At 45.3% G+C, this 27434-nt stretch overlaps 1 protein-coding gene and 1 long non-coding RNA gene across 10 annotated transcripts in view; one reads left to right on the top strand and one right to left on the bottom strand.

Moving 5' to 3' along the window:
• Positions 1 to 27434, bottom strand: part of LOC125132987 (zinc finger protein 256-like) — a 37808-nt gene extending 10374 nt beyond the window's left edge. The window contains exons 1-4 of one of the 9 annotated variants that reach the window (XR_007136373.1): positions 26861 to 27353; positions 3753 to 3912; positions 1332 to 1449; positions 247 to 513 (exon numbers count right to left, since the gene is read on the bottom strand). Coding sequence is in view for 1 of the 9 variants with exons in the window: in XM_047790934.1 (XP_047646890.1) it covers positions 10756 to 12248; positions 23376 to 23502; positions 26861 to 26893 (1653 nt within the window). In the remaining 8 variants the exon portion in view is untranslated. Of the gene's footprint in view, positions 1 to 246; positions 514 to 1331; positions 1450 to 3752; positions 3913 to 10220; positions 10424 to 10587; positions 12249 to 23375; positions 23503 to 26860 lie in introns of those variants that run through there. The other 8 variants (XR_007136369.1, XR_007136367.1, XR_007136368.1 and 5 more) reach the window with 8 other exon arrangements.
• LOC125133008 (uncharacterized) lies at positions 426 to 5245 on the top strand. The gene is made up of 2 exons (XR_007136390.1): positions 426 to 554; positions 3081 to 5245. It is a non-coding gene; the product is annotated as an uncharacterized LOC125133008 (long non-coding RNA).

Raw genomic sequence — 27434 nt, 5'->3', positions numbered from 1 at the left:
GTGAAAGTCACGCACCCTCTCTGAGCGGCAGATCCCTCTCAGAAGTGGAAACACGGTTCCCCTGCCAGACGGCTTTGGGGCTGTGAAGTGAGGTGCCCCTCCGGGGTCACCCCCCAGGAAAAGGTGTTAGAGGTGGAACTGTGTCCCCCAAACTCAAACACTGAAGCTCGAATCCCCCGGGACCGTGACTGTCTGTGGAGAGACGGCCTTTAACGCAGTAAAGTGGGTCGTGCGGGTGGTGCTCACCCTCCGGGACTGCTGGCCTTACGGCGGAGGAAAACAACACAGACTTGGACGGACGGACAGACGGCCGGCCATGCACAAGCCTCAGGAGAAGCCACTGTTGACCCTTGGTTCAAACTTCCACGCTCCGAATCGTGAGGAGGAAACTGGATTAAAGCACCCACACTGCGGCGCGGGTTTTGGCGACCGACCGTCTAACACTCTGGACCCTCAGCATCTGGGAGGAGAGGTCTTCAGGGCGCCAGGGAGGCCGTGCAGGATCCTGAGAGCCTGAGGGAAGCAGAGGGACGGGCTTCCCAGTGTGGAACCAGGTGAGCGAGGAGCTGCCGGAGGCTCGGGGAGGAGGCAGGGGGTCAGGCCCTGCGTGCGGCCCCCACGAAGGCAGCGGCCTTGGCGAGGCTGCAGTGCTCGGGCCCCAGGGGGCTCCCCCCAGAGCAGCTCTGATCCCTCCTTGGGGTCCCACGTGTGTTCAGCCAGCAGGGAGCTGCCCGGGTCACCCTGAGACGGGCCTGTGAAGGGGTGCGGGTCTCGGATCTGCTGCTGGTTCAAGAGCCTTGGTGGCCCATCTGGGAAACGGGTGTCCTCAGAGCACCCTTTCTTGGTGCCTGGGGCAATGGGCTGGGGGTGCGCTGTGAGTGGCTCTGGGCACTGCGCCCACACAAGCGAGCCGTCCCCTTAGGAGCGTTTTCCAGGTCCAGGGAAAGAAATGGGGCTTCTCCCAACCCTGACCCACACCGTCCGTGTAGACAAAGTCCTGCAGGGCACTGGGGGCTGCAGAGCCCAGAGATGCTGGGCTGCCCGTCTGCAGCGTCCAGACCATTAGAAGCGGGTGCCAAGGGCTGTGTGTGCCTTTGCAGGTGAGGCCTCGAGTGCACACGTGTCTCTCACACTTACTGTCTCCTAAATCTACCTCCTGTCCTCTAGCAGGGAAAGCTCCTGCTTCTTACATCAACTCTCACTGCAACCGGAATCCTTGCATTTTTCTTTTTAAATGGCCTAATTTCATCAAGAATGATTTGGACTGTCAGTGGCCACTCTGGGGAACATTTAATTTGGGGGAAAGAAAAAAAGGTTCATTTGGGAGGTACCTTAAGTTTTGACAAGTCAAGTGAGTTGTTTCTGTTTGTTCGTTTTTTTTTTTTTTGCTATGCAAGCCTCCAAATGAAATTCTGAATTAAAAATTGTTTCACTACAAGATTCCTTGACCTAAAAAAAAAAAGAAAAAAGAAAAAAAAAAGATTCTTTGGCCAAAAATCTATTAGAACTCATCAATGAATTACTAAAGCTGCAGGATACGAAATTAATATTATTAAAATGATCATACTCCCCAAGGCAATCTACAGATTCAGATTCAGTACAGTCTCTATCAAAATACCAATGACATTCTTCACAGAACTAGAATAATTATAAAATATTTATGGAAACATAAAAGATGTGAAGTAGCCAAAATAATCTTGAGAAAGAAAAACAAAGCTGGAGGTATCAAACTCCTTGATTTCAAGCTGCATTCCAAGGCTACAGTAATCAAAACAGTAGGTACTGGCACAAAAGAAGACATAGATCATGGGAACAGAATACACAGCAGAGAAATAACCCCACACTTACATAGTCAATCAATCTACAACAAAAGAGGCAAGAATATACAATAGGGAAAAGACAGTCTCTAAAATAAATGGTGTTGGGAGTTCCCATTGTGGCTCAGAAGTAATGAACCCAACTAGTGTCCATAAGGCAAGTTTGATCCCTGGCCCTGCTTAGTGGGTTAAGGATCCAGCGTTGCCATGAGCTGTGTTATAGGTTGCAGACACACCTTGTATCTTGCATGCTGTGGCTGTGGCGTAGGCTGCCAGCTACAGCTGATTCAACCCCTGGCCTGGAAACTTCCATATGCCGCAGGTTTGGCCCTAAAAAGACAAAAAATAGATGGTGTTGGAGTTCTCTTGTGGCACAGTGGGTTAAGGATCCGACACACTGTCACTGTGGCAGCTTGGGTCACTGCTATGACATGGGTTCAATCCCTGGCACTGAAACTTCCACATCCTGCAGGCATGGTCAAAAAACAAATAAAAAATATAAATAGTGTTGGGAAAAGCGGACAGCTACACGAAAAGAATGCAAATGATCAAACTATTTCTTTTTTTTTGTTTTTTGTCTTTTTAGGGCCGCACCTGCAGCATATGGAAGTTCCCAGGCTAGGGGCTGAATCAGAGCTATACCTGCCAGCCTACACCAAAGCCACAGCAACTTGGGATCTGAACCACATCTGCAGCCTACACCAACAGCTCACGGTAACACCAGATCCTTAACCCACTGAGCGAGGCCAGGGATCAAACCCGCAACCTCATGGTTCCTAGTCAAATTTGTTTCTGCTGTGCCACAACGGGAACTCCTGTATTACTTTCTTTTTTTTTTTTTGGTCTTTTTGCTATTTCTTGGGCTGCTCCTGCAGCATATGGAGGTTCCCAGGCTAGGGGTGCAATTGGAGCTGTAGCCACCGGCCTACGCCAGAGCCACAGCAACGCGGGATCCGAGCCACGTCTGCAACCTACACCACAGCTCACGGCAACGCCAAATCGTTAACCCACTGAGCAAGGGCAGGGACCGAACCCACAACCTCATGGTTCCTAGTCGGATTCGTTAACCACTGCGCCACGACGGGAACTCCTTTTTTTTCCCTTTTTTTCCTGTATTACTTTCTTATACCACATACATAAAATGAACTCGAGACTTAAAATATAAGACCTGAAATCATAAGACTACTAGAAGAAAACAAAGATAGTACATTCTTTGACTTCAGTCCTAGCAATATTTTTTTGGATATGTTTTTGTTTCTCCAGGGAAAACAAAAGCAAAAATAAACAAATGGGACTACATAAAACTATAAAGCTTTTGAAGAGTGAAGGAAACTGTCAACAAAATGAAAAGGCAGCCTACCCAACGAGAAAATATATCCCATAAGGGGTTAATAGCTAAAATATTCAAAGAACTCATGCAACTCAACATAAAAACAATAAACAACCAGATTAAAAAATGGGCAGAGAACCTGTCAAAAAGATAACAAACCAATAAGAGCTGGTAACGGAGGATGTGGAGACACAGGCAGACCTGTGCACTGTGGTGGGATGTAAACTGGTTGCATCCACTGTGCAAAACAGTATGAAGATTTCTCAAAAAATTACAAACTGAACTATGGTATGATCCAACATTTCCACTTCTGGATATTTCTAAAGAAAATACAAACATTAATTTGAAAAGGGAGTGAACTTCCTCTGCTCCAAGGCTAATTACTCACCACAGCAAAACAGGAAATGAAATGTTGAGAAGAGAAGCCATTAACCCAAACAAAGTGAGAAACGACATTCTAGAGGCCCCTCAAAACGGAAAGCACAATGCAAGTGGCCAAACTACATGGGAAGCAGCACTCCAGGGGCCAGGAGCTGGCAACAGAGGACACCCACATAAACTCCAACTTCCGCCACAACGGGTGGCACAGGTACAGGACGACTCACCACCACGATCTGGGATCAGCAAGGAGATGGTAGAACACAACGGGCTCCTGTAGGCACCTGACTCAAATCCAAGGCAGCGTGAGAGTTGGTGCGGGTGTTTGAAGTTCACTGCATCCCACTTATGACACATGTAATGCCAACCAAAGAGGAATGCAGGAAGCTGCAAGGAAGAAGAGAGTTTATTTGGGGTCTTAAGCGCAATTTAGGAGATAAAATTCGAGTAAAACCAAAAGTGTTCCGGGGAGGAGAGTCAGGGGCTTTCAAAGAATAAGCTATGAGTTTGTTAACGCTGCCTCACCAGAATTATTATTGAGTCTGATACAGTTTAGGAAGTATTTGTCCTTAAGCAATCAGGAGTTATTTTAGGTTAAGAGTCCAGGAAGTAGATAGGCTGTCACAATTTATTTTAGGGATAGGGTTTGATGAGTATCTTGAGTTTCTGATAGATATTTGGATGATTTCATTAGGACGATAACCAGTCAAAGAGTAGATTCTATCTGATGCCCAAGTCACCCTTCCTTAACGGCCTCCTGGGCCCATTTTCAGGAGCTCTCACTAATACTGACTCCACTGTGATTTCCCTTCGCGACAGTAACCTGTCTGCCAGACAAATGTAGGAAGAACCTTTTAGGACAGGTGGTGCTATCAAATTCCTGACTTTTTTGTTTGTTTTCTGGGCCTATTTCTTCATTTTAGTCTAAACCTAGACTAAACAGTTTTGACAGTTTCAACACAAAGAATGAGATGGAAGTTTCAGAAACCAAGAGATAGACCTGCCGAAAGATTATTCTGCTGTCTCTGTGCTTCATAGAGACGTATTTAAAAGCCATATTTAAAAGTAATTGAAATTACCCATATAGTTTCAGTTCTGAGCCACCACGGCAGCCTGCTGCTCAGCTTTCCTTCACAGTGGATCCTGCTCTGAGGAGTGTAGCTGGGCAGCAGCGCCCCAGCTGTGCTGCCTTGGGAGCCAGCAGAGAATCCCAAAAGCCACACTCTGGGCAGGCTGAGCATGGCATGAGTCCAAGAGCTAGGTGACTAGTTATTGTTTATCTTCACAACATGTAGCTGCATCTTCAACCTACACGACAGCTCAAGGCAACGCTGGATCCTTAACCCACTTAGCAAGGCCAGTTATCGAACCCGCAACCCATGGTTCCTAGTCAGATTTGTTAACCACCACGCCACGACGGGAACTCCAAAAGCTGCTTCTTTAAAAGAAAAAATACAAAAACAAAAAACAGCCGCACTTGTGGCAAATGAAGTTCACAAGCTAGGGACTGAACTGGACTTGCAGCTGAAGCCTGCACCCCAGCACAGTAACACCGGATCCAAGCCACATCTGCAGTCTATGCCACAGCTTACAGCAATGCCAGATCCTTAACCCACTGAGTGAGGCCAGTGAACGAACCTGCATAATCACAGAGATAATGTCAAGTCCTTAACCCATCAAGCCCCAATGGGAATTCCTGTGATACAGCTTTATATATATTTAAAAAAAAAAAAAACCCACCAAAAGAAACAAACAACCCAAACGAAAATGGACAGGAGCTCTAAAGGGACATTTCTCCAAGTAAAAGATGGACAAAAAGCACATGAAAAGATGCTCAACATCATTATTCGAAAATTCAAATCAAAACTACAGTCAGGAATCACCTCACACTAGTCCGAATCCAACATCAAAAAGCCTACAAACAGTACATGCTGGAGTGAGTGAGGAGAAAAGGAAACCCACTGCTGGTGGGAAAGAGAACTGGTACAGCCGCTGCGGAGACCAGTATGGAGGTTCCCTAGAAAACTACCTAGAACTCCCCTACCATCCAGCAATCCCACTCCTGGACATATCCAGAGAAAATACAAAAAGATACATGCACCCCAATGTTTATTCCAGCGCTATTCACAACAGCCAAGACATGGAAACAACCTAAATGTCCATTAATGGAGGAATGGATAAAGGTTCATGTATATTTACACAATGGACTATTACTCAGCCATAAGAATGAAATAACACCATTTGCACCACCATGGATGGACCTAAAGATTATCATACTAAAATGAAGTAAGACAGAGAAAGACAAATACCATATCCACTTCCATGTGGAATCTAAAATAAAGACACAAATGAAATTATTTACAAAACAAAAACAGGGACTTCTTGTTTGTGACACTGTGGTACATACAATGGGTTAATTAATGATCTGGCTTGTCTCTGTGGAGGCACCAGTCGATGCCCGGCTGGTACAGCAGGTTAAGGGTCTGGCGTTGCCGCAGTTGTGGTGTGGGTCACAGAGGTCACAGCTCTGGCTCGAATTTGATTCCTGGCCTGGGAATGTTCATGTGCAGTAGGGCAGCCAAAAAACAAACAACAGAGGAAGACAAATACCTTATAAGATCACGTATATGTGGCATCTAATTAAAAAATGACACAAAAGGATTTATTCACCAAATAGATACAGCTCCAAAGATTCTGACACCAAACTTATGTCTACTAAAGGGGAACCATTAGGGGGAGGGATAAATTGGCTTGGGACTGACATATACACACTACTGTATATGGAATGGATGAGTGACAATGATCAACTATATAGCACAGGGAAATCTACTCAATATCTGTAGTGACCCATCTGGGAAAAGAATCTGAATGGATGTATGCATACGCATAACTGATTCACTTTGCTGCACACCTGAAACTATCACAACACTGTTAGTCAATTACACTCCACAAATTTTTTTGAGGTATATGAAATAAGGCACACCTATGATCTACCAAATTCTGATGAACAAGATAGAATAAAAATGTAAGTGAGGAGTTCCCGTTGTGGCACAGTGGTTAATGAATCCGAATAGGAACCATGAGTTTGCAGGTTCGATCCCTGGCCTTGCTCAGTGGGTTAAGGATCCGGCATTGCCACGAGCTGTGGTGTAGGCTGCAGACGCAGCTCAGATCCTGCGTTGCTGTGGCTCTGGTGTATGATGGTGGCTGTAGCTCCGATTCGACCCCTAGCCTGGGAACCTCCATATGCCATGGGAGCAGCCCTAGAAAAGGCAAAAAGACAAAAAAAAATGCTAAGTGAGACTTAACAGTTAAGAGACTTAATGAGACACAGCTACTGAAAACTGTTAAGAATACATTTTGGATCTTGACCACAATTTACGTGCTTAAAACAAACACATTTTTGAGACATTTGAGAAAAATAATCATTTCTGATTTTTTTTTTGGCCAAACCCACAGCATGCAGAACTTCCCAGGCCAAGGATTAAACCCAAGCCACAGAAGTGACAACTCTAGGAGTTCCAATCATGGCTCAGAAGACACCAATCTGACTAGTATCCATGAGGACACAGGTTCAATCCCTGGCCTTGCTCAGTGGGTTAAGGATCCGGTGCTGCTGTGAGCTGTGGTGCAGGTTGGAGATGTGGCTCAGATCTGACATTCATGTGGCTGTGGTGTAGGCCAGCAGCTAAAGCTCAGGTTCAACCCCTGGCCTGGAAACTTGGATATGCTCCGGGAGTTCCAATCATGGCTCAGAAGACACCAATCTGACTAGTACCCATGAGAACTCGGGTTCGATCCCTGGCCTTGCTCAGTGGCTTAAGGATCCAGTGTTGCTGTGAGCTGTGGTGTAGGTCTCAGACATGACTTGGATCCCCCAATGCTGTGGCTGTGGCGTAGGCCTATGGGCTGCAGCTCTGATTAGACCCTTAGCCTGGGAACCTCCACATGCCACAGGTGCAGCCCTAAAAAGCAAACAAAAAGTTACATATTTACTAACACTGTAACTTATGCTCTGTACCCCAAAGTATTAATATAGGGCAAATGAAAGATAACCATGTTAAGAATTGTATTCAAATATATGCAGCAGTTTTATTTGTGATACTCAAAAACTAGAAACAACTCAAGTATGGATTAACAGACTAATGAACAAACAGTGGTATATCCACAGAACACCATACTTATTATAAAAAGAATGAACTAACTAATACTGATGATACTCAAAATAAGTATATCACATGAGGGCACCTGAGGGGAAGAGTAAACAATTTATGACTTTAATCATATGAAATTTTAGACAATGCACACTTATCTACCATAAAAAAAAAAAAAAAAAAACATCAATAGTTGACTAGAGGTCAGAGTGTATCAATAAGGAAATGAGGTCAATATGAAGGTGGATAGGCTTATCACAGATGTGACGATGGTTTCATGAATTTAAATACATGTCAATACTGGGAGTTCCCGTCGTGGCGCAGTGGTTAACGAATCCGACTAGGAACCATGAGGTTGCGGGTTCGGTCCCTGCCCTTGCTCAGTGGGTTAACGATCCGGCGTTGCTGTGAGCTGTGGTGTAGGTTGCAGACGCGGCTCGGATCCCGCGTTGCTGTGGCTCTGGCGCGTTGCTGTGGCTCTGGCGTAGGCCGGTGGCTACAGCTCTGATTCAACCCCTAGCCTGGGAACCTCCATATGCCGCGGGAGCGGCCCAAGAAATAGCAACAACAACAACAAAAAGACAAAAGACAAAATAAATAAATAAATACATGTCAAAACTTATCAAATTGTATATTTTAATTATGTGCATTTTATGGCATGTATTTATACCTTATTAAAGCTTTAAAAATACGAAACAGGATAAAAATCTGGATTTCTTAGTTTTTGTAAAATCCCCTATATTGACTCCAACATTTTCTGCCTCATGTCGTGGGAGGAGCACCTTGCTTCAATGGTCGAAAATAGAAGCAAGCAATGAAGACTGTTCCCACCTAACTCAGCAGGAGTATTGGCTAGGTCACAAGCTCCATTACTCAATGAAGAGATATCCCTTTTCTCCATGCTTTTTTGTCTGCACAGAAATGACCTCTAGAAGGATAGCCCAGTGGGGCTACAGAAATCCACAAAACCTCCAGATTCTTTTCTCTCATAACGCCCTCTGCTACAGAAAGTTCACGGTTCAGGAGACCTCAGAATTTCTGTACATGTTCATCCTTCACAGCCACAGTGACACTGGAACATTGTGAATGCCCCTTTAAAAGTGGCACATTCCAACCAGTCTGCAACTGTGTCCTCCTCCTCCTATTAATCCAGTGTGTTCTGTTACAATTATCATTCCCCCTGTATCTTTTGTGTGTGTGTGTGTGTTTGCCATTTCTTGGGCTGCTCCCTTGGCATATGGAGGTTCCCAGGCTAGGGGTCGAATCAGAGCTGTAGCCACCGGCCTACGCCAGAGCCACAGCAATGCCGGATCTGAGCTGCATCTCCAATCTACACCACAGCTCATGGCAACGCCGGATCCTTAACCCACTGAGCGAGGCCAGGGATCGAACCCGCAACCTCATGGTTCCTAGTCAGATTCGTTAATCACTGAGCCACGACGGGAACTCCAAATAATTTTTTTTTGTCTTTTTTAGTGTCACACCCTAGGCATATGGAGGTTCCCAGGCTAGGGGTCTAATGGTAGCCGTTGCCGCCGGCCTACGCCACAGCCATAGCAACGCCAGATCCTTAACCCACTGATCAAGGCTAGGGATCGAACCCACAACCTCATCATTCCTAATCGGATTCATTTCCACTGCGCCATGACAGGAATTCCTCATTCCCCCTATATCTTAAAACCAGTGATGCTACCTTACAGGATTCTGCACACAAGGGCACATGGCTCCGTTGTAGGACCTGGAGAAGGTTTTGCTCACAGTGCTGAGCACAAGGCAACAATATCCCCTGTGAACAAGACAGTAATTTCATGCTGCTCTCAGAAGCAGTAGAGGCTGTCAAAACTGCTCCTTCCTCAGGGTGACCTCTGAACCCAGAAAATTTAACATTCGGTCTACATAACAGGACCATAAAGCTTTGTAGTCTTTCACTGGGGGCCTTGGGCAGCAATGTAAACAAGGCCAAACTGGACAGAGGTATATTCTGCTATCATACCATGCCTTTGAGGCACACAAAGTTTGCAATTCTCAACAAAAGCTGTTCACTCCTTTATGTTAGCAGAAACCAGCTATTTTCACATCATCCCATAGTCAGTGGAATCTCAAGATTAAATGTGGCTTACTTTAATAAGGCCTTTATTATTGCACAAACCAGAACAATGGGAGGCAGACTGCTCCTGGACTCATAACTTGATGGATTTAAAATTCCATCACAGGAGTCACTGAAACCAACGCTATCCCTGAAAAAAGGCAGTCCAAGTTTGCAAGTCACAAGCAGAGTCCTCTGAGCCAAAAGTATCAGGTTGATGACTTAACTCATCAATGAAATGAGACAGGAATGAGTGCTCAGGCTTCTCATGGGTCCCTCATGTGAGTGGAAAAACCAAGGTTTCCTTCCATAAACACACCAGGGTAGTGAATGCTGTACCCTGTGAGTACCTGTCAGGTGGTAGAGGTGAAATGGTTTTGAACACAGAAAGTGTCAGTAACAAATCTGGCAAGAGGCCTGCACAGGAGAAAGAGTAAAATGCAGTTCTCACACACCTGGGATGTTTGCAGATGTCTGGATATTTGAGGTTCAATTCAGATGTACCATCAGGTGTTGACATACTGAAAAAGGAAATTGTACCTTCCTGCACATGCACGTTGTTTCTTCCTTTCGAAATGTGTGGTATCCGGAGTTCCCGTCGTGGCGCAGTGGTTAACGAATCCGACTAGGAACCATGAGGTTGTGGGTTCGATCCCTGCCCTTGCTCAGTGGGTCAAGGTTCTGGCATTGCCGTGAGCTGTGGTGTAGGTCGAAGATGCGGCTCGGATCCTGCGTTGCTGTGGCTCTGGCGTAGGCTGGCAGCTACAGCTCCGATTCCACCCCTAGCCCGGGAACCTCCATATGCCGTGGGAGCGGCCCAAGAAATGGCAAAAAGACAAAAAAAAAAAAAGAAAAGAAATGTGTGGTATCCAAAGAGTAAAGACACTGGGCTAATGGCCTTAACGCATTCATCACCTAAGGCCTTGATGCAGTAAATAGTCTGGTGTTTTAAGAGACTAAACCTGTAGATAAAGAGTTCAGTATATCTCCCTAATTGTAAGGTCTTTTCCCAGTGTGAATCCTCTGATGTGTGATGAAGTTAGAGCTTTGACTGAAGGATTTTCCACACTCATTACACTCATAAGGCTTTTCCCCAGTGTGAACTCTCCGATGAGTCGTCAGGTTGGAGATATATCTAAATGATTTCTCACATTCACCACACTGGTAAGGCCTTTCTCCAGTATGAACTCTCTGATGTTGAAGAAGCACAACATTTTGGCGAAATGATTTCCCACATTTGCTGCATTCATAAGGTCTTTTTCCAGTGTGAACTCTCTGGTGTTGATGTAGTGAAGAGCTTTTCTTAAAGGATTTTCGACATTCCTTACATTCATAAGGCCTTTCTCCGGTGTGAACTCTCCGATGGGTAATGAGGTTTGAGATATATCTAAAGGATTTCCCACATTCACCACATTCATAGGGCCTTTCTCCAGTATGAACTCTCCGATGCTGAAGGAGTGCAGAGCTTTGGCGAAAAGACTTCCTACATTCACTGCACACAAAAGGACTTTCTCTAGTGTGAACCCTCTGATGCCGAAGGAGCACAGAGTTTTGGGAAAATGACTTCCCACATTCACTACATTCATAAGGCTTTTTCCCAGTATGAACACTCTGATGGTGAATGAGGCTGTAGCTCTTGGTAAAAGATTTCCCACACTCTTTACACTCAAAAGACCTTTCTCTAGTATGAACTTTCCAATGTTGAATGAGATGTGATCTTTGGATAAAGGCTTTCCCACATTCACTGCACTCATAAGGCCTTTCTCCAGTGTGAACTCTATGATGCTGAATGAGGTTTGAACTTTGACTAAAAGATTTCCCACATTCACTGCACTCATAAGGCTTTTCTCCAGTGTGAACACTCTGATGTCTAATGAGGTGGGAGCTTTTGCTAAATGATTTCCCACATTCGCTGCACATGTAACATCCTCCTCTAGTGAGGACTCTCTGGTGCTGAACAAGTGTGTGTTTGCAGCTCAAAGTTTTTGTGCTGTCTCCCCATTTATAATGATTGTTTTCCCTTGGAAAGGTGGCCTCACTCTTGGTTCCACAATTTGACTTCTCCCAGGTGGGTGGGGCCTGTTGGTGAAGAAATTCTGAGTTGCCCAGGAAGTCCTTCCCAACACCCCCAAAGGAAAAGGGCTTTCCTGATACACGGAATTTGGAACTGTTCACAAACAAGGCTCTCCTCACATCACTTCTTAATGGTTTCTCTCCAATGTGCTGCTTTTGATCCTGATGGCAGTGTGCTCTGAAATAGAGTGGTTTCTCACATGCCCCACACATGAGTAGTTTCTGCCCACAATGTGTTCCCTTGTACTCAGCCAAGTGAAAAGTGTCACTCAAGACTGGGCCACAAATCTCATAGGGGTTGGCCTTCTGGGTAGACAAAGCTGCCTTAACAGTCCTGATCTGTGACCCTCCTTGAACAGAAATACTTCGCTCAGAAAGTGCTTCCTCATCCTCTGCTCCACACCAACAACCTAAAAGCAGAGAAATACTGGTGAAGTGTATGTTGACTTTCTGCAAGGAGAAAGCCCATTACAATGATTTTTGTTTTTTTGGTTGACCCCTGGCATATGGAGTTCCCAGGCCGGGGATCAGATTTGAGCCAAAGTTGTAAGCTGTGCAACAGCTGCAACAATGCTTAACCGACTGTGCTGGATCAGGAATCAAACCTGCATCCCAGTATTACAGAGATGCTGCCGATCCTGTTGCACCACAGCAGCAACTCTGAAAACTGCATTACAGATGTGTGTCTCATGAACCCAAAAATAGTCCATGGGATTCTTTACAAGACAGGTGATTGGGTTGAAGTTAAGGATGGGACCTTGTCTGGTGGCAACACAGAGTGTTATGTAGACTCCAGGACCAGAAAAATCCAACTGCAAAAAAACAGCTGGGGCTTTCAAGGATTAAGAATACACATACCTCTATGACAAACCCACAATGAAAATAATATTCAATGAAGAAAAGCTGAAAGACTTCCTGCTAAACTCTGGAACAGAGCAAGGATGCCCACTCTGGCTGGGGAACAGTGTACCATAGCTGAGGGAGCATGGGATGAGGCCTGGGCCTGCCAGAGAAGCAAGGCACCATTGTGGGGGGGGGGGGCACAAGAGGAGGGGCAAGGCTCCACAGAAACACCTTTCTCTGTGCACACGTGGGCTCTCAGGTGGTTGGGTTCTCCTGTGTGGGTTATGGGCAGTGGGGGCAAACCTCTGCAGCAATCGCAGATTCCAGAGGTGGGCAAGGCCCGCCATCACTAGGGATCCATAAACAGGCACCATGTGTGGGACCCAGTCAGCTTGGGGGTTGCCATAGGAAGGCATTGCAATGGAGTGCCACCTGTTTCCCTTATTTCCTGAGAAGGTGTACATCCTGTTGTTGCTGCTGCCAAAGGCTCAGGGCGCCAGCTACACCTCCCTGAGGGTCACTGCCACTTGCCAGGGCCCTGCAACAAGGAGTAGCCTGGGCCACCTCCCCAAGGGTCCTCACCACTGTCAAGGGCCCTGCAACCAGGCACTGGCTACAGGCCTTGCCCACTGCCTCCATCTCCCTGAAAGCACATGCAGGCCATACACCAGCACACCCCCATCAAGGGGATAATGACATGTACACACTAACAAAAGAGACAGTAAGCATCCAAACCCAAAGCATTCCATGACCAAAAAGAAAGAACAGTAAGCCCTCACAAGATACCCAGGGATGCTCCCACATATAAATAACCCCCCAAGACTATAGTAGATAATTGTCTTCCCTCAACTCACAGAATAAGAAAAATAAAAGCAAATGAAGAAACAAAGGAATCACTCCCTGTTAAAAGAACAGGTGAATTCCCCTGAAGGAGGGAACAATGAAACATACCTCTGAAGTCTAACAGACACTGAGTTAAAAAAGGAGGTAATTAAGGAGTTCCCATTGTGGCTTAGTGGAAACTAATCTGACTAGCATCCATGAGGATGCAGGTTTGATCCCTGGCCTCATTCAGTGGGTTAAGGATCTGGTGTTGCTGTGAGCTGTGGTGTAGACCAGCAGCTACAGCTCCAATTTGACCCCTAGCCTGGGAACTTCCATATGCCATGAGTGTGACCCTAAAAAGACAAAAAAAAAAAAAAAAGAAAAGAAAAAAGGAAGTATTTAAAATGCTGAAGGAATTAAGAATGGCTATCAACAGTAACACAGATTACTTTTTTTTTTTTGGTCTTTTTGCCATTTCTAGGCCGCTCCTGTGGCATATGGAGGTTCCCAGGCTAGGGGTCCAATCGGAGCTGTAGCTGCCGGCCTATGCCAGAGCCACAGCAACTCAGGATCCAAGCCACATCTGCAAACTAGACCACAGCTCATGGCAATGCCAAATCCTTAACCCACTGAGCAAAGCCAGGGATTGAACCTGTAACCTCATGGTTCCTAGTCGGATTCATTAACCACTGTGCCACCAAGGGAACTCCAACACAGATTACTTTTAAAAGTCATTAGAAACTATACAGAGGAGCAAAGAAAAAGCAGAAAAGTCATTTGCAGAGATGAAAGCTGAGTTAAAAGCACTGAACCATCAGAATGAATTTTTTAAAAGGACACTATTTAAAGATAAAAGGATCAATTCAAGAAGAGGCTATTACACTGATCAATGTAAATGCCCTTCATATAGGAGAACCCAAATACATACAACAAATATGAACAGACCTAAAATGAAAAATTGATGGAAGTACAGTAACAGTAGGAGACTTTTAACACCCCACACATCAATGGACAGATCTTCCAGACAGCAAGTCAATAATGCAACAGAGGTCCTAAATGACACAAAAGAACAGTTAGACTTAATTGATATTTTCAGGATATTACATCCAAAAAAACCAGAATATACTTTTTTTTCCAAGTGCACATGGAACATTCTCTAGGACTGACCACATACTAGGGCACAAACTAACCTCAAAAAATTTGAGTACAGAAATCATCTACTCTGACCACAGAGGTATGAAACTAGAAATCAACCATAAGAAAAGAAACAGAGGAGTTTCCGTCGTGGCACAGCAAAAACAAATCCAACTAGGAACCATGAGGTTGTGGGTTCGATCCCTGGCCTCGCTCAGTGGGTTAAGAATCTGATGTTGCTGTGAGCTGTGGTGTAGGTCACAGACGTGGCTCAGATCTGGCATTGCTGTGGCTCTGGTATAGGCCAGCAGCAACAGGTTCAATTAGACCCCTAGCCTGGGAACCTCTACACGCCATGGGTGTGGCCCTGGAAGGAAGGAAGGAAGGAAGGAAGGAAAGAAACGCAGAAATATAACCAAGCAGGGCTCTGTGGGGCTCCTGGGCACAAAAGCCTTTCTGTGTCCCCTATTTCTCTTTTTAAGAAAATGGGCCTCATTCAGCCTCCATAGACTTCCCTGAATTCCGAGGGGCAGGTTCAAACAGTTACTGATCAGGGAAGGAAGGAGATCCAAAGACAAGGGAGGAACAGTCAAGAAACAATACTACAGCCTTGGGGCAGGATCCTGATTCCCTCTCAAGGGATATACATAATGATGTAGGCATTTTAAATACCTACGAGAAAAGTTATATTCCTTATGCTTCTTCTAGAAATGAATACTTTAAAATTGAACACCTTGGAGTCCTTCCCTGTGCTTCTCTCTCCTGTGCTTCTCTCTCGTTGGACTGCATTCTAAACACAACCACCTATAAGCTAAAGATTAAGCTGATTTGACCCCTAGCCTGGGAACTTTGATATGCTGTGAGTGCAGCCCTAAAAAGTAAAAAAAAAAAAAAGGCAAAAACCTTGAGGCAAACAATAATGAAAACACAACCACACAAAATCTATGGGATTCTGCAAAAGCAGTTCTTAGAGGGAACTGTTCTTAGACTCTTAGAACTGTGCAAGCCTTCCTCAAAAAAAAAAAAAAAAAAAAAGTCTCAAATCAACAACCTAACCTACCAGCTAAAAGAAGTAGAAATAGGAGTTCCCATCATGGCCTAGAGGTTAATGAACCTGACTGGCATCTATGAGGACAAAGGTTCAATTCCCGGCCTCGCTCAGTGGGTTAAGGATCCAGTGTTGCCGTGAGCTGTGATGTAGGTCGCAGACGCAGCTCGGATCTGGTGTTGCTGTGGCTGTGGCTGGTGGCAACAGCTCTGATTAGACCCCTAGCCTGGGAACCTCCATATGCTGGGGATGAGGCCTTAAAAAGAGAGAAAGACAAAAATAAATAAATAGATAAATAAATAAATAAAACAGTACAAAAACAAAACCTAAAGTTAGCAGAAGGAAAGAAATCAAGACCGGAGAGGAAATCAATAAAATAGAGATTAAAAAAAGAATAAAAAAGAAAATAAAACCAAGAGCTGGTTCTTGGAAAGGTTAAACAAAGTTGAAAAATCTATGGTCACTCACCAAGAAGAGAGAGAACCCAAATAGAAGATAAAAGAAAAAAGGAAGACTAAACTGATGCTGCAGAAAGACAAAAAAAAAAACCTGTAAGAGAATACTATGAAAAACTATATGCCAAAAAAATGACAACCTAAAAGAAATGGACAATATTCTAGAAACATACAGCCCACCAAAACTGAATCAAGAAGAAATAGATAATCTGTACAGACCAATCACTAGAAATGAAATTGAATATGTGATAAAAACACTCCCTGGAATTACTGTCATGGCGTAGCAGAAATGAATCTGACTAAGAACCACAAGGTGGCGGCTCAATCGCTGGACTCGCACAGTGGGTTAAGGATCAGGCATTGCCATGAGCTGTGGTATAGGTTGCAGACACAGCTTGGATCCTGTGTTGCTGTGGCTATGGCATAGGCCAGCAGCTGTAGCTCCGATTAAACCCCTAGCCTGGGAACCTCCCTATGCTGTGGGTGCGGCCCTAAAAAGAAAAACAAAACAAAACACTCCCTACAAACAAAAGTCCAGGACCAGATGGCTTCAGAGGCAAATTCTATCAAACATACAAAGAAAAACTTACACAGATCCTTCTTAAACTTTTCCAAATTATTGAAGAACGAACACTCCCAAACACATTCTATGAAGCCACCATCACTCTAATACCGAAACTACCAAAAGATACTAATACCAAAGATACTACCAAAAAAAGGCCAATATCTTGATGAATATAGATGCAAAAATTCTCAACAAAATATTAGCCAAATGAATCAAACAACAATTAAAAAAGAGCACACAGGAGTTTCCATTGTGGCTCAACAGGTCAAGAACCCAGAGTTTCCATGAGGATGCGGGTACAATCCGTGGCCTCACTCAGTGAGTTAAGGTTCCAGTGTTGCCACAGACTGTGGCACAGGTCTGCAGATGTGGCTCAGATCTGGTGTTACTGTGGCTGTGGCATAGGCCTCAGCTATAGCTCCAATTCAGTCCCTAGCCTTGAGACATCCACTCATGATTTAAAAAAATTTTTCACCAAAGTGACTAGAGAGGGAACATATTTCAATATGATGAAAGCTATTTATGACAAACTCACAGCCAATACAGTCAACAGAGAAAAGCTGAAAGCCTTCCCACTAAAATCAGGAATAAGACAAGGAAGCCCATTCTCACTTCTTTTATTCAACACAGTACTGTAAGTCCTAGCCACAGCAATCAGATAAACAAAAGAAATAAAATGTATCCAAATTGGAAAAGAAGAGCTAAAACTGTCACTATATGTGGATGACATGATACTATTTATCAAAAACCCTAAGGAGGAGTTCCCGTGGCGCAGTGGTTAACGAATTCGACTAGGAACCATGAGGTTGCAGGTTCGGTCCCTGCCCTTGCTCAGTGGGTTAACCATCCGGCGTTGCCGTGAGCTGTGGTGTAGGTTGCAGACGCGGCTCAGATCCCGCGTTGCTGTGGCTCTGGCATAGGCCGGTGGCTACAGCTCCGATTCGACCCCTAGCCTGGGAACCTCCCTATGCCGCGGGAGCGGCCCAAGAAATAGCAAAAAGACAAAAAAAAAAAAAAACAAACCCTAAGGATACAGCACAAAAACTACTCAAACTGATAAACAAATTCAGTAGCAGGATACAAGATTAACATTCAGAAATCAATTGCATTTGTATACACTAACAATGAAATATTAGAAAAGGAATAGATGGAAACAATACCTTTTTTTTTTTTTTCAATCAGCAGCCCCAGCTCTGATTGAACACCAAGCCTGGGAACTTTCATATGTTGCAGGTGTGGCTGTAAAAAGACCAAAAAAACAAAACAACAACAACAAAAAAAAACCCACAAAAACCCCAAAACATAAACAAAAAATAAGAACAAGCCAATGTAAAAATGGGCAAAAGACCTAAATAGACAGTTCTCCAAAGAAGACCTAGGGATGGCCAGTAGGCACATGAAAAGACATGATGCTCAACATCACTAATTTTTAGAGAAATGCAAATCAAAACTACAATGAGGTACCACCTCATAAGGGTCAGAATGGCCATCATTAAAACATCAACAAAGAAGAGCTCCCTCTGTGGTGCAATGGGATTGGCATCATCTTGGGAGCACTGGGACAAAGGTTCAATTCCCCGCCTGGCACAGTGGGTTAAGGATCTAGCGTTACTGCAGCTTTGGCTTAGGTAGAGACTGTGCTCAGAAATGATCCCTGGCCTGGGATGCCTGCCACAGGGCAGCCAAAAATGGGGGGAAAAAGTCGACAAATAACAAACACTGAAGAGGGTGTGAAGAAAAGGGAAACCTCCAACATGGTTGGTTGGAATGTAAATTGGTGCCACCACTATGGAAAACAGTATGGAGGTTCCTCAGAAAACTAAAAATAGAATTACAATATGATCCAGCAATCCCAATCCTAGTAATATATCCTCACAAAACTTCAATTCCGAAAGATACATACACTCCTATGTTCATAACAGCACTGTTCACAATAGCTGAGACATGGGAAACAACCAAAATGTCCATCAGTAGATGAATAGACTAAGAAGATGTGGTACATACATGCAATGGAATGCTACTCAGCCATAAAAAAAAAATGAGATAATATCATATACTATTTGTCTTCCTAAACTTGCTTCACTTAGTATGATAAGTTTAGAAAGACAAATACTATATGATATCATTTATACGTCAAATCTAAAATATGACTGAAATGAACCTTTCTACAAAATAGAAATGGACTCACAGATATAGAGAACACATTTGTGGTAGCTGGGGGGGAGGGGAGAGAAGCGAGGGATTGGGATGGACTGTGAGTTTGGGGTTGGTGGATGCAAACTATTACATTTAGAATGGATAAGTGATGAGGTCCTATTATTGTACAGCACAGGGATAGAAGTGTGGCTGCCACTATGACTAGCATCAAAAGGCCAAAGAGAATAGATTTCTGGTATGATCTGTATATAACCTTGACATCATGCCCTCCCCATGTGCCGCTTGGACCAGGCTGTGTTTAAGTTCCTCTTGCTGTACTTGGACTCCTTTCCTGTGAACCTCTCCACTCCACCCCCTTGGTGAGCAACTACACAAAACCTAGATGATTCAAATAAAAAAGGTAAAGACAGGAGTCAGAACAGATGAGCAGCACTGGTAAAAAAAAAAAAAAAAAAAAAACCAAACTCAGCACACAATAGAACACAAGAAATAAAATTAAATATTACAAGAACTTCAGAAAAGCATCTTGCAAGAATAGCCTATGGTTCATGTAAGAGTGACCAGGTCAGAGTTCCTGCTGTAGCTCAGTGGGTTAAGAATCTGGCATTCAGGAGTTCCCGTCGTGGCGCAGTGGTTAACGAATCCGACTAGGAACCATGAGGTTGCGGGTTCGGTCCCTGCCCTTGCTCAGTGGGTTAACGATCCGGCGTTGCCGTGAGCTGTGGTGTAGGTTGCAGACGCGGCTCGGATCCAGCGTTGCAGTGGCTCTGGCGTAGGCTGGTGGCTACAGCTCTGATTCGACCCCTAGCCTGGGAACCTCCATATGCCGCGGGAGCGGCCCAAGAAATAGCAACAACAAAAAAAACAACGACAAAAAAGGAAAAGAAAAAAGAAAAAAAAAGAATCTGGCATTCAAAACTGAATCAAGTAGAAACAGACCAACTGAACAGACCGATCACTAGAAATGAAATTGAAGAGGTCATAAAATCACTCCCTACAAATAAAAGTCCAGGACCAGATGGCTTCACAGGTGAATTTTATCAAACATATAAAGAGGAATTGGTGCCCATCCTCCTTAAACTCTTTCAAAAGGGTGAAGAAGAAGGAATGCTCCCAAAGACATTCTATGATGCCACCATCACCCTCATTCCAAAACCAGACAGAGATACCACCAAAAAAGAAAACTATCGCCCAATATCATTGATGAATATAGATGCAAAAATTCTCAACAAAATCTTAGCCAACCGAATCCAACAACATATCAAAAAAATTATACACCATGACCAGGTTGGGTTCATCCCAGGTTCACAAGGATGGTTCAACATACGCAAATCAATCAGCGTCATACACCACATTAACAAAAAAAAAGTCAAAAATCATATGATCATCTCAATAGACGCAGAGAAAGCATTTGACAAAGTCCAACATCCATTCATGATCAAGACCCTCGCCAAAGTGGGTATAGAGGGAACATTCCTGAATATAATCAAAGCCATTTATGATAAACCCACAGCAAATATAATTCTCAATGGGGAAAAACGGAAAGCCTTCTCACTCAAATCTGGAACAAGACAGGGATGCCCACTCTCACCACTGCTCTTCAACATAGTTTTGGAAGTCCTAGCCACAGCAATTAGACAAACAAAAAAAATAAAAGGCATCCATATAGGAAGAGAAGAGATAAAACTGTCACTGTATGCAGATGACATGATACTATACATAGAAAACCCTAAGGACTCAACCCCAAAACTACTTGAACTGATTAATAAATTCAGCAAAGTAGCAGGATATAAGATTAACATTCAGAAGTCAGTTGCATTTCTGTATACCAGCAATGAAATATTAGAAAAGGAATACAAAAGTACGATACCTTTTAAAATTGCACCTCACAAAATCAAATACCTCGGAATACACCTGACCAAGGAGGTAAAGGACCTATATGCCAAGAACTATAAAACTTTAATCAAAGAAATCAAAGAAGATGTAAAGAAATGGAAAGATATTCCATGTTCCTGGATTGGAAAAATCAATATTGTAAAAATGGCCATACTACCCAAAGCAATCTACAGATTCAATGCAATCCCTATCAAATTACCCAGGACATTTTTCACAGAACTAGAACAAACAATCCAAACATTTATATGGAACCACAAAAGACCCAGAATCGCCGAAGCAATCCTGAGAAACAAAAACCAAGGAGGAGGCATAACTCTCCCAGACTTCAAGAAATACTACAAAGCCACAGTCATCAAAACAGTGTGGTACTGGTATCAAAACAGACAGACAGACGAATGGAACAGAATAGAGAATCCAGAAATAAACCCTAACACCTATGGTCAATTAATCTTTGACAAGGGAGGCAGGAACATAAAATGGGAAAAAGAAAGTCTATTCAGCAAGCATTGCTGGGAAACCTGGACAGCTGCATGCAAAGCAATGAAATTAGAACACACCCTCACACCATGCACAAAAATAAACTCAAAATGGCTGAAAGACTTAAATATATGACAGGACACCATCAAACTCCTAGAAGAAAACATAGGCAAAACACTCTCTGACATCAACATCATGAATAGTTTCTCAGGTCAGTCTCCCAAAGCAATAGAAATTAGAGCAAAAATAAACCCATGGGACCTCATCAAACTGAAAAGCTTTTGCACAGCAAAGGAAACCCAAAAGAAAACAAAAAGACAACTTTCAGAATGGGAGAAAGTAGTTTCAAATGATGCAACCGACAAGGGCTTAATCTCTAGAACATATAAACAACTTATACAACCCAACAGCAAAAAAGCCAATCAATCAATGGAAAAATGGGCAAAAGACCTGAATAGACATTTCTCCAAAGAAGATATACAGATGGCCAACAAACACATGAAAAAATGCTCAACATCGCTGGTTATAAGAGAAATGCAAATCAAAACCACCATGAGATACCACCTCACACCAGTCAGAATGGCCATCATTCATAAATCCACAAATAACAAGTGCTGGAGGGGCTGTGGAGAAAAGGGAACCCTCCTACACTGTTGGTGGGAATGTAAACTGGTACAGCCACTATGGAGAACAGTTTGGAGATACCTTAGAAATCTATACATAGAACTTCCATATGACCCCGCAATCCCACTCTTGGGCATCTATCCGGACAAAACTCTACTTAAAAGAGACACATGCACCCGCATGTTCATTGCAGCACTATTCACAATAGCCAGGACATGGAAACAACCCAAATGTCCATCGACAGAGGATTGGATTCGGAAGATGTGGTCTATATACACAATGGAATACTACTCAGCCATAAAAAAGAATGACATAATGCCATTTGCAGCAACATGGCTGGAACTAGAGAATCTCATCCTGAGTGAAATGAGCCAGAAAGACAAAGACAAATACCATATGATATCACTTATAACTGGAATCTAATATCCAGCACAAATGAACATCTCCTCAGAAAAGAAAATCATGGACTTGGAGAAGAGACTTGTGGCTGCCTGATGGGAGGGGGAGGGAGTGGGAGGGATCGGGAGCTTGGGCTTATCAGACACAACTTAGAATAGATTTATAAGGAGATCCTGCTGAATAGCATTGAGAACTTTGTCTAGATACTCATGTTGCAACAGAACAAAGGGTGGGGGAAAAAATGTAATTGTAATGTATACATGTAAGGATAACCTGACCCCCTTGCTGTACAGTGGGAAAATAAAAAATTAAAAAAAAAAAAAGAATCTGGCATTGCCATAGCTGCAGCATGACTCACAGCTGCAGCTTGAATTTGATCCCTGGCCCAGGAACATCCATATGCTGTGAGCGCAGCCAAAAAAAAAAAAAAAAAGTGACCAGGTCAGTGATGATAATTTCTGGCACAAGCAAACGAGGAAAAGTTAGCTATAGGAAGGAAGTAGAACCTGGTGTACACAGGCACCTTGGATCTGGAAAATTCTCCTGGCTAGGGAAAGGATAAACAAGGTGGGATTCATGACTGCAGACTCCTGACTCTCGGAGTTCCTGTCGTGGTGCAGTGGTTAACGAATCTGACTGGGAACCATGAGGTTGCGGGTTCGATCCCTGCCCTTGCTCAGTGGGTTAACGATCCGGCGTTGCCATGAGTTGTGGTGTAGGTTGCAGACGCGGCTCGGATCCCGCGTTGCTGTGGCTCTGGCGTAGGCTGGTGGCTACAGCTCCGACTTGACCCCTAGCCTGGGAACCTCCATATGCTGCGGGAGCGGCCCAAAGAAATAGCAAAAAGACAAAAAAAAACAAAACAAAAAAAACCAAACACACTCCTGACTCTAAATCCATCCCTTCTGGGCAAGGGGTAGCAGGCGTTGGGGCTGCTCAAGGAGAAGAGAGTGCAGTGCTCACACGTCAGCCCTACCAACCACAGCACCTACTCAGGGAACTGGGGGAGAAAGCAGTGCCCAGGGTCCTCATGTGAGAAGGGGAGACTCACCAGTGGATAAAGGGGAAGGGTAGAGACTAGCTCAGAACACAGGAGCAGGTGTGAGGTTCTTACCCAGAGAGGTTATAAGTGCCAAGTTCTCCAGCATCACATCATGGTACAGGCGTCTCTGAGCCTCATCAAGGAGACCCCATTCCTCCCAGGAAAAGTTCACGGCCACGTCTTCAAAAGTCACAGTGCCCTGTCATGATTGGGACAGATGAAACCACAAACAAGCCCCTCTCCTAAGGACCTACAATCCATTCCCCCATGTATTGGCCTCATGCCTATTCTCCTCCCAACAGGAGTAGAAACTAGGCCCTGGAGCCAATGGTGCGCTTGTCTCCCTACGGGCCCAATGACTACTGGGTCCAGCCATCAGCAACAAGAGACAGGTGCGCCAATAAATATGTAAACTGTGGGCCTACACAGAGGTATCCAATCCTCCTACCAGGCAATACCCTTGGTATGGTCAAGGTCATCTAAGTCCCAACACCAGAGACCTGGAACCATCAGACATACCCCCTCTCCATGTGCACATCCTTCTTATCTCCAGACACCACAGCCACAAGCCCATGGCCACTACCACCTCACCATTCCAAAGTATATGCATCTCCCCGCCCTCCCCACACACTGAAGTATTTTGATCACCTCCTCTTCACTCCATGGTGAGGGTGGGATTCCTGCCTAGGATTATAAGGGTGGCCAAATATAGGTCAAGCGACAACAGACAGATGCCACTGGCAGCATCTTAACAATCACATCTACAGCCTGAAATAGGAGGAAACCACACACCACATAGGACCACATGGAGTTACACTCTGGTAATGGTGAACCACCAAAGCTGTGAGATGCAAACCTGAGGGATGTCTGGATGACAGCATCCAGAGTATGCTTGGCAAGTTCATACAGGATTCCATGAATTCCCTAGACCTCCCGTGGCTCCCACCGGCGGTGGCAGGACCAAAATTGTCTCTAGAGGCCTCTCTGACAAGGCTCCATTCCTTACTTCAGACTTAGCCACACAGAATCGGCTGCTGATTTCAGACACCCATGGCTCTATTCCACGTCTATGCTGTACTTGCTGTTCCCTTACCAGGCACAACCTTCCTCTGGCCGCTGAACCCCTACTCAAAGGCCAGCGCTGGTGGCCACCCAGGCCTACTGATGCTCACAATGACCACGTTTCCCTCTGATCTTATCCCCCATTACAGAGCGCACCAAAGTCATCCCCAAACCCCGGAGACTCCATAGGGAGGTAAGCACCAGCTCCAGGCTGAATGTCATCTGCCCTGAATTACTTCTAGGCCTCTGCATTGATCTCATGTCCATTTTCCCCTGAGAATGTCTGTCACCTGCCACATTGTCTTGTCTGCAACACAAGCTCCCTTTGGGGACTGTTACCTGCCTCACTTTTGTGAAGCCCAATATCATCACCCAAGTACTCAAGCAAGAGATTGAGTTCACTGCCCCACCCTCCCTTCCTGGCCACCTAATAGCTTTACACCATAACCTCAGGACTGCCCCTTCTAAATGCCACCACAGCTGACCCATCACAGGCGACACAGTTCCAACTGCATTTTCGACGTCTCCATCCTGACCCCTTCCCCACATTTCCAGACCTATGTGCTCAGGTGTGCCTTTCATCCTTCCATTCAGTGATCTCTAATGCACCTCAGACTCTAAATACGCTGAAACAAAGCTCTCCATACCCCGTTAACTACAACTTTCTCATCCCAGATGATGGAGTTTCTTTGCCTACAGCTGCTAAGATGGAAAACCCTGGAGCCATCTCTCTGAGTCCTGAGTTTTACTCCCTCACTATTCACATTAGAATAAATCTAGTTGTCCCTTTTTGAAACGGGCATCCAGAATCCAACCACCTTTCCAAAGCCACCGTCATAAAACCTGGACTATTATAGGAGCCTCTACCATGACCCCCCCGCCATGCCCCCACCCCAACCTCAGTCTGTTCTCCACTTACAGCCAGATGGAGCCTGTTAAGACCTTGTTAAGATGACCTCCTTTGTCTGATCCAGGCCTCCCATCTCTCTAGAATAGACAACCCACTTTTCAGACATTTCTGTACTAATTTCTGTCCCTGCCCTTTGTTCTCACCTAAAAGAAATGAAACCTGTCGTTTTTCTGAACAATCCCTGCTCAGAGTTACCCCTAAGCATCTGGAAATCTAGTAACCAGTTCCTGAAAGAACTCTCCATACTTGTTTACACTTACTCACCAAGAATGGGAACACTTCCATACAGAGCCTGACATGAACTTTGGACTTGGGTTTGGGGTTTCTCCAGGGTCCTCAGATTCAAAATTAGAAGAACAGCATTTATTTATTTATGGTTTTTTGTGGGTGTTTTTTTTTTTTTTTGGTCTTTCCTAGGGCCACACCTGCGGCATATGGAGGTTCCCAGGCTAGGGGTCTAACCAGAGCCACAGCAACGCCAAATCTAAGCCGCGTTTGTGACCTCTACCACAGCTCACGGCAATGCCAGATCCTTAACCCACTGAGCAAGGCCAGGGATCGAACCCACAACTTCATGGTGCCTAGTGAGATTCAGTAACCACTGAGCCACGACGGGAACTCCTATTTATGTATTTTTAAGGCTGCACCTGTGGCATATGCAAGTTCCTGGGCTGAGAGTCAAATCAGAGCTGCAGGTGCTGGCCTCCACTACAGCCACTGCAACACCAGATCTGAGCCACATTTGGGATCTAGGCCAAAGCTTGTGGCAAAAAGGGATCAAACCCAGAGAGACTATGTCAGCTTCTGCTGAGCTCCAGTGGGAACTCCCAGAAGAACACCATTTAAACAGGAATTCAGGAAACCACAATCCAGAGAACATAAGGGTGGCGTCTGTGGCCACGAGGGCCTAGGACACCTCCTGTTACCTGTGTGACTCCGGTGAGTGCTTCGGCAGCCATGGGAACCTGTGCAGAGACAGGCTTCAGAGAAACCAACCCATCCACGGTGGTTTCATGTGCTCATTGCCTCCCTGTAGCCTTCTCTGACCCAGGAGCCAGGGGACCTCAGGCTGGCTGTTGAATCGCAAATGCTCATGTCCTTTCTTAACGACTGGGCGATCCTGAACAAAGACCCCATCTCCCAGTGCCTCAAAGTGCTCAAGTTTCCCCTCCAGGCTGTTCTTCCTTGGCACAGCTTTTGGGGAAAATTTAACCTCTGTCGTAGATACTTTCCCTCCTTTCTTAAAGCTTCCCATGGCTTCTAGGTTTCTCACAGAAACGAACACCCCTCAGCCTGCTATTGCAGGCTTAACTCCGCCTCGCGTAGTTTATTCCCTGCAGACAACAAACGGAAGCCAGGTTTCCCGGAGCCTCCCGCCTCCCAACCTTTGCACCTGCGGGTCGCTCCACCTGCAGCCTCTCCCACGCGCCAGCACACCGTCCGTCACAATCAGGGCCCCACCCACGGCCGCCTCGGCGTTCTGGGCCCCGGGGCCTGGGCTGCAGGCCCGGGAGCAGGCGCCCCGCACTCGGGACTTTAGGGTCTGGTGGGAGAGGGCGGGGAGGGCCTGGGGACGAGCGTTTACCTGAGGCGAGTCCCTCAGCGCGGCCGCCGCCATCGGGCTCTGCGGGCGGAGCGGGGCCGGGAGCAGCGGGCGAGGAGGGGCGCGGGCACGGCGGTCTCTATCCCGGGCCTGGTCCGGGGCACGCGGGCGGCGTCGCCGAGTCTCAGGCCCGCCTCTGCCGCGGGGTCAGTGGCTCCTTCCGGACCGTCCCTGTCCGGTCAACTCAGCCCCAAGGGAGCGGCTCGGAGGCGGACCAGACCCAGACTGGTTAACATGGCAGCTTGGCTGCGGAACAGGAAGTACCGCCCGACCCTTTGGGCCCGAACGGAACCGCTTTTCCCCTGACGCAAGGCATTCTGGGTTGTGTAGTTCCTGTTTCCAGGAGGCATACCAAGATCCACCTGGAGGATCTGCACGGAAATTGGGCGCAAAAATATCTAAGGGACATTTTGAAAATGGCTAAAGAAAGCAAAGGTAAGAAGCATTTTCCTTTTTTTTTTTTTTTTTTTGCCACACTCCTGGCATGTGGAAGTTTCCAGGCAAGGCACTGAATCCAGGTGACAACTACGCTAGAGCTGCGAAAAGGGAATCCTTA

The sequence above is a fragment of the Phacochoerus africanus genome, chromosome 8 (genome assembly GCF_016906955.1).
Source record: "Phacochoerus africanus isolate WHEZ1 chromosome 8, ROS_Pafr_v1, whole genome shotgun sequence".
Classification (NCBI taxonomy): domain Eukaryota; kingdom Metazoa; phylum Chordata; class Mammalia; order Artiodactyla; family Suidae; genus Phacochoerus; species Phacochoerus africanus.
Note: the sequence above shows the minus strand (reverse complement) of the source record. Positions and strands in the feature narration are given on the sequence as shown.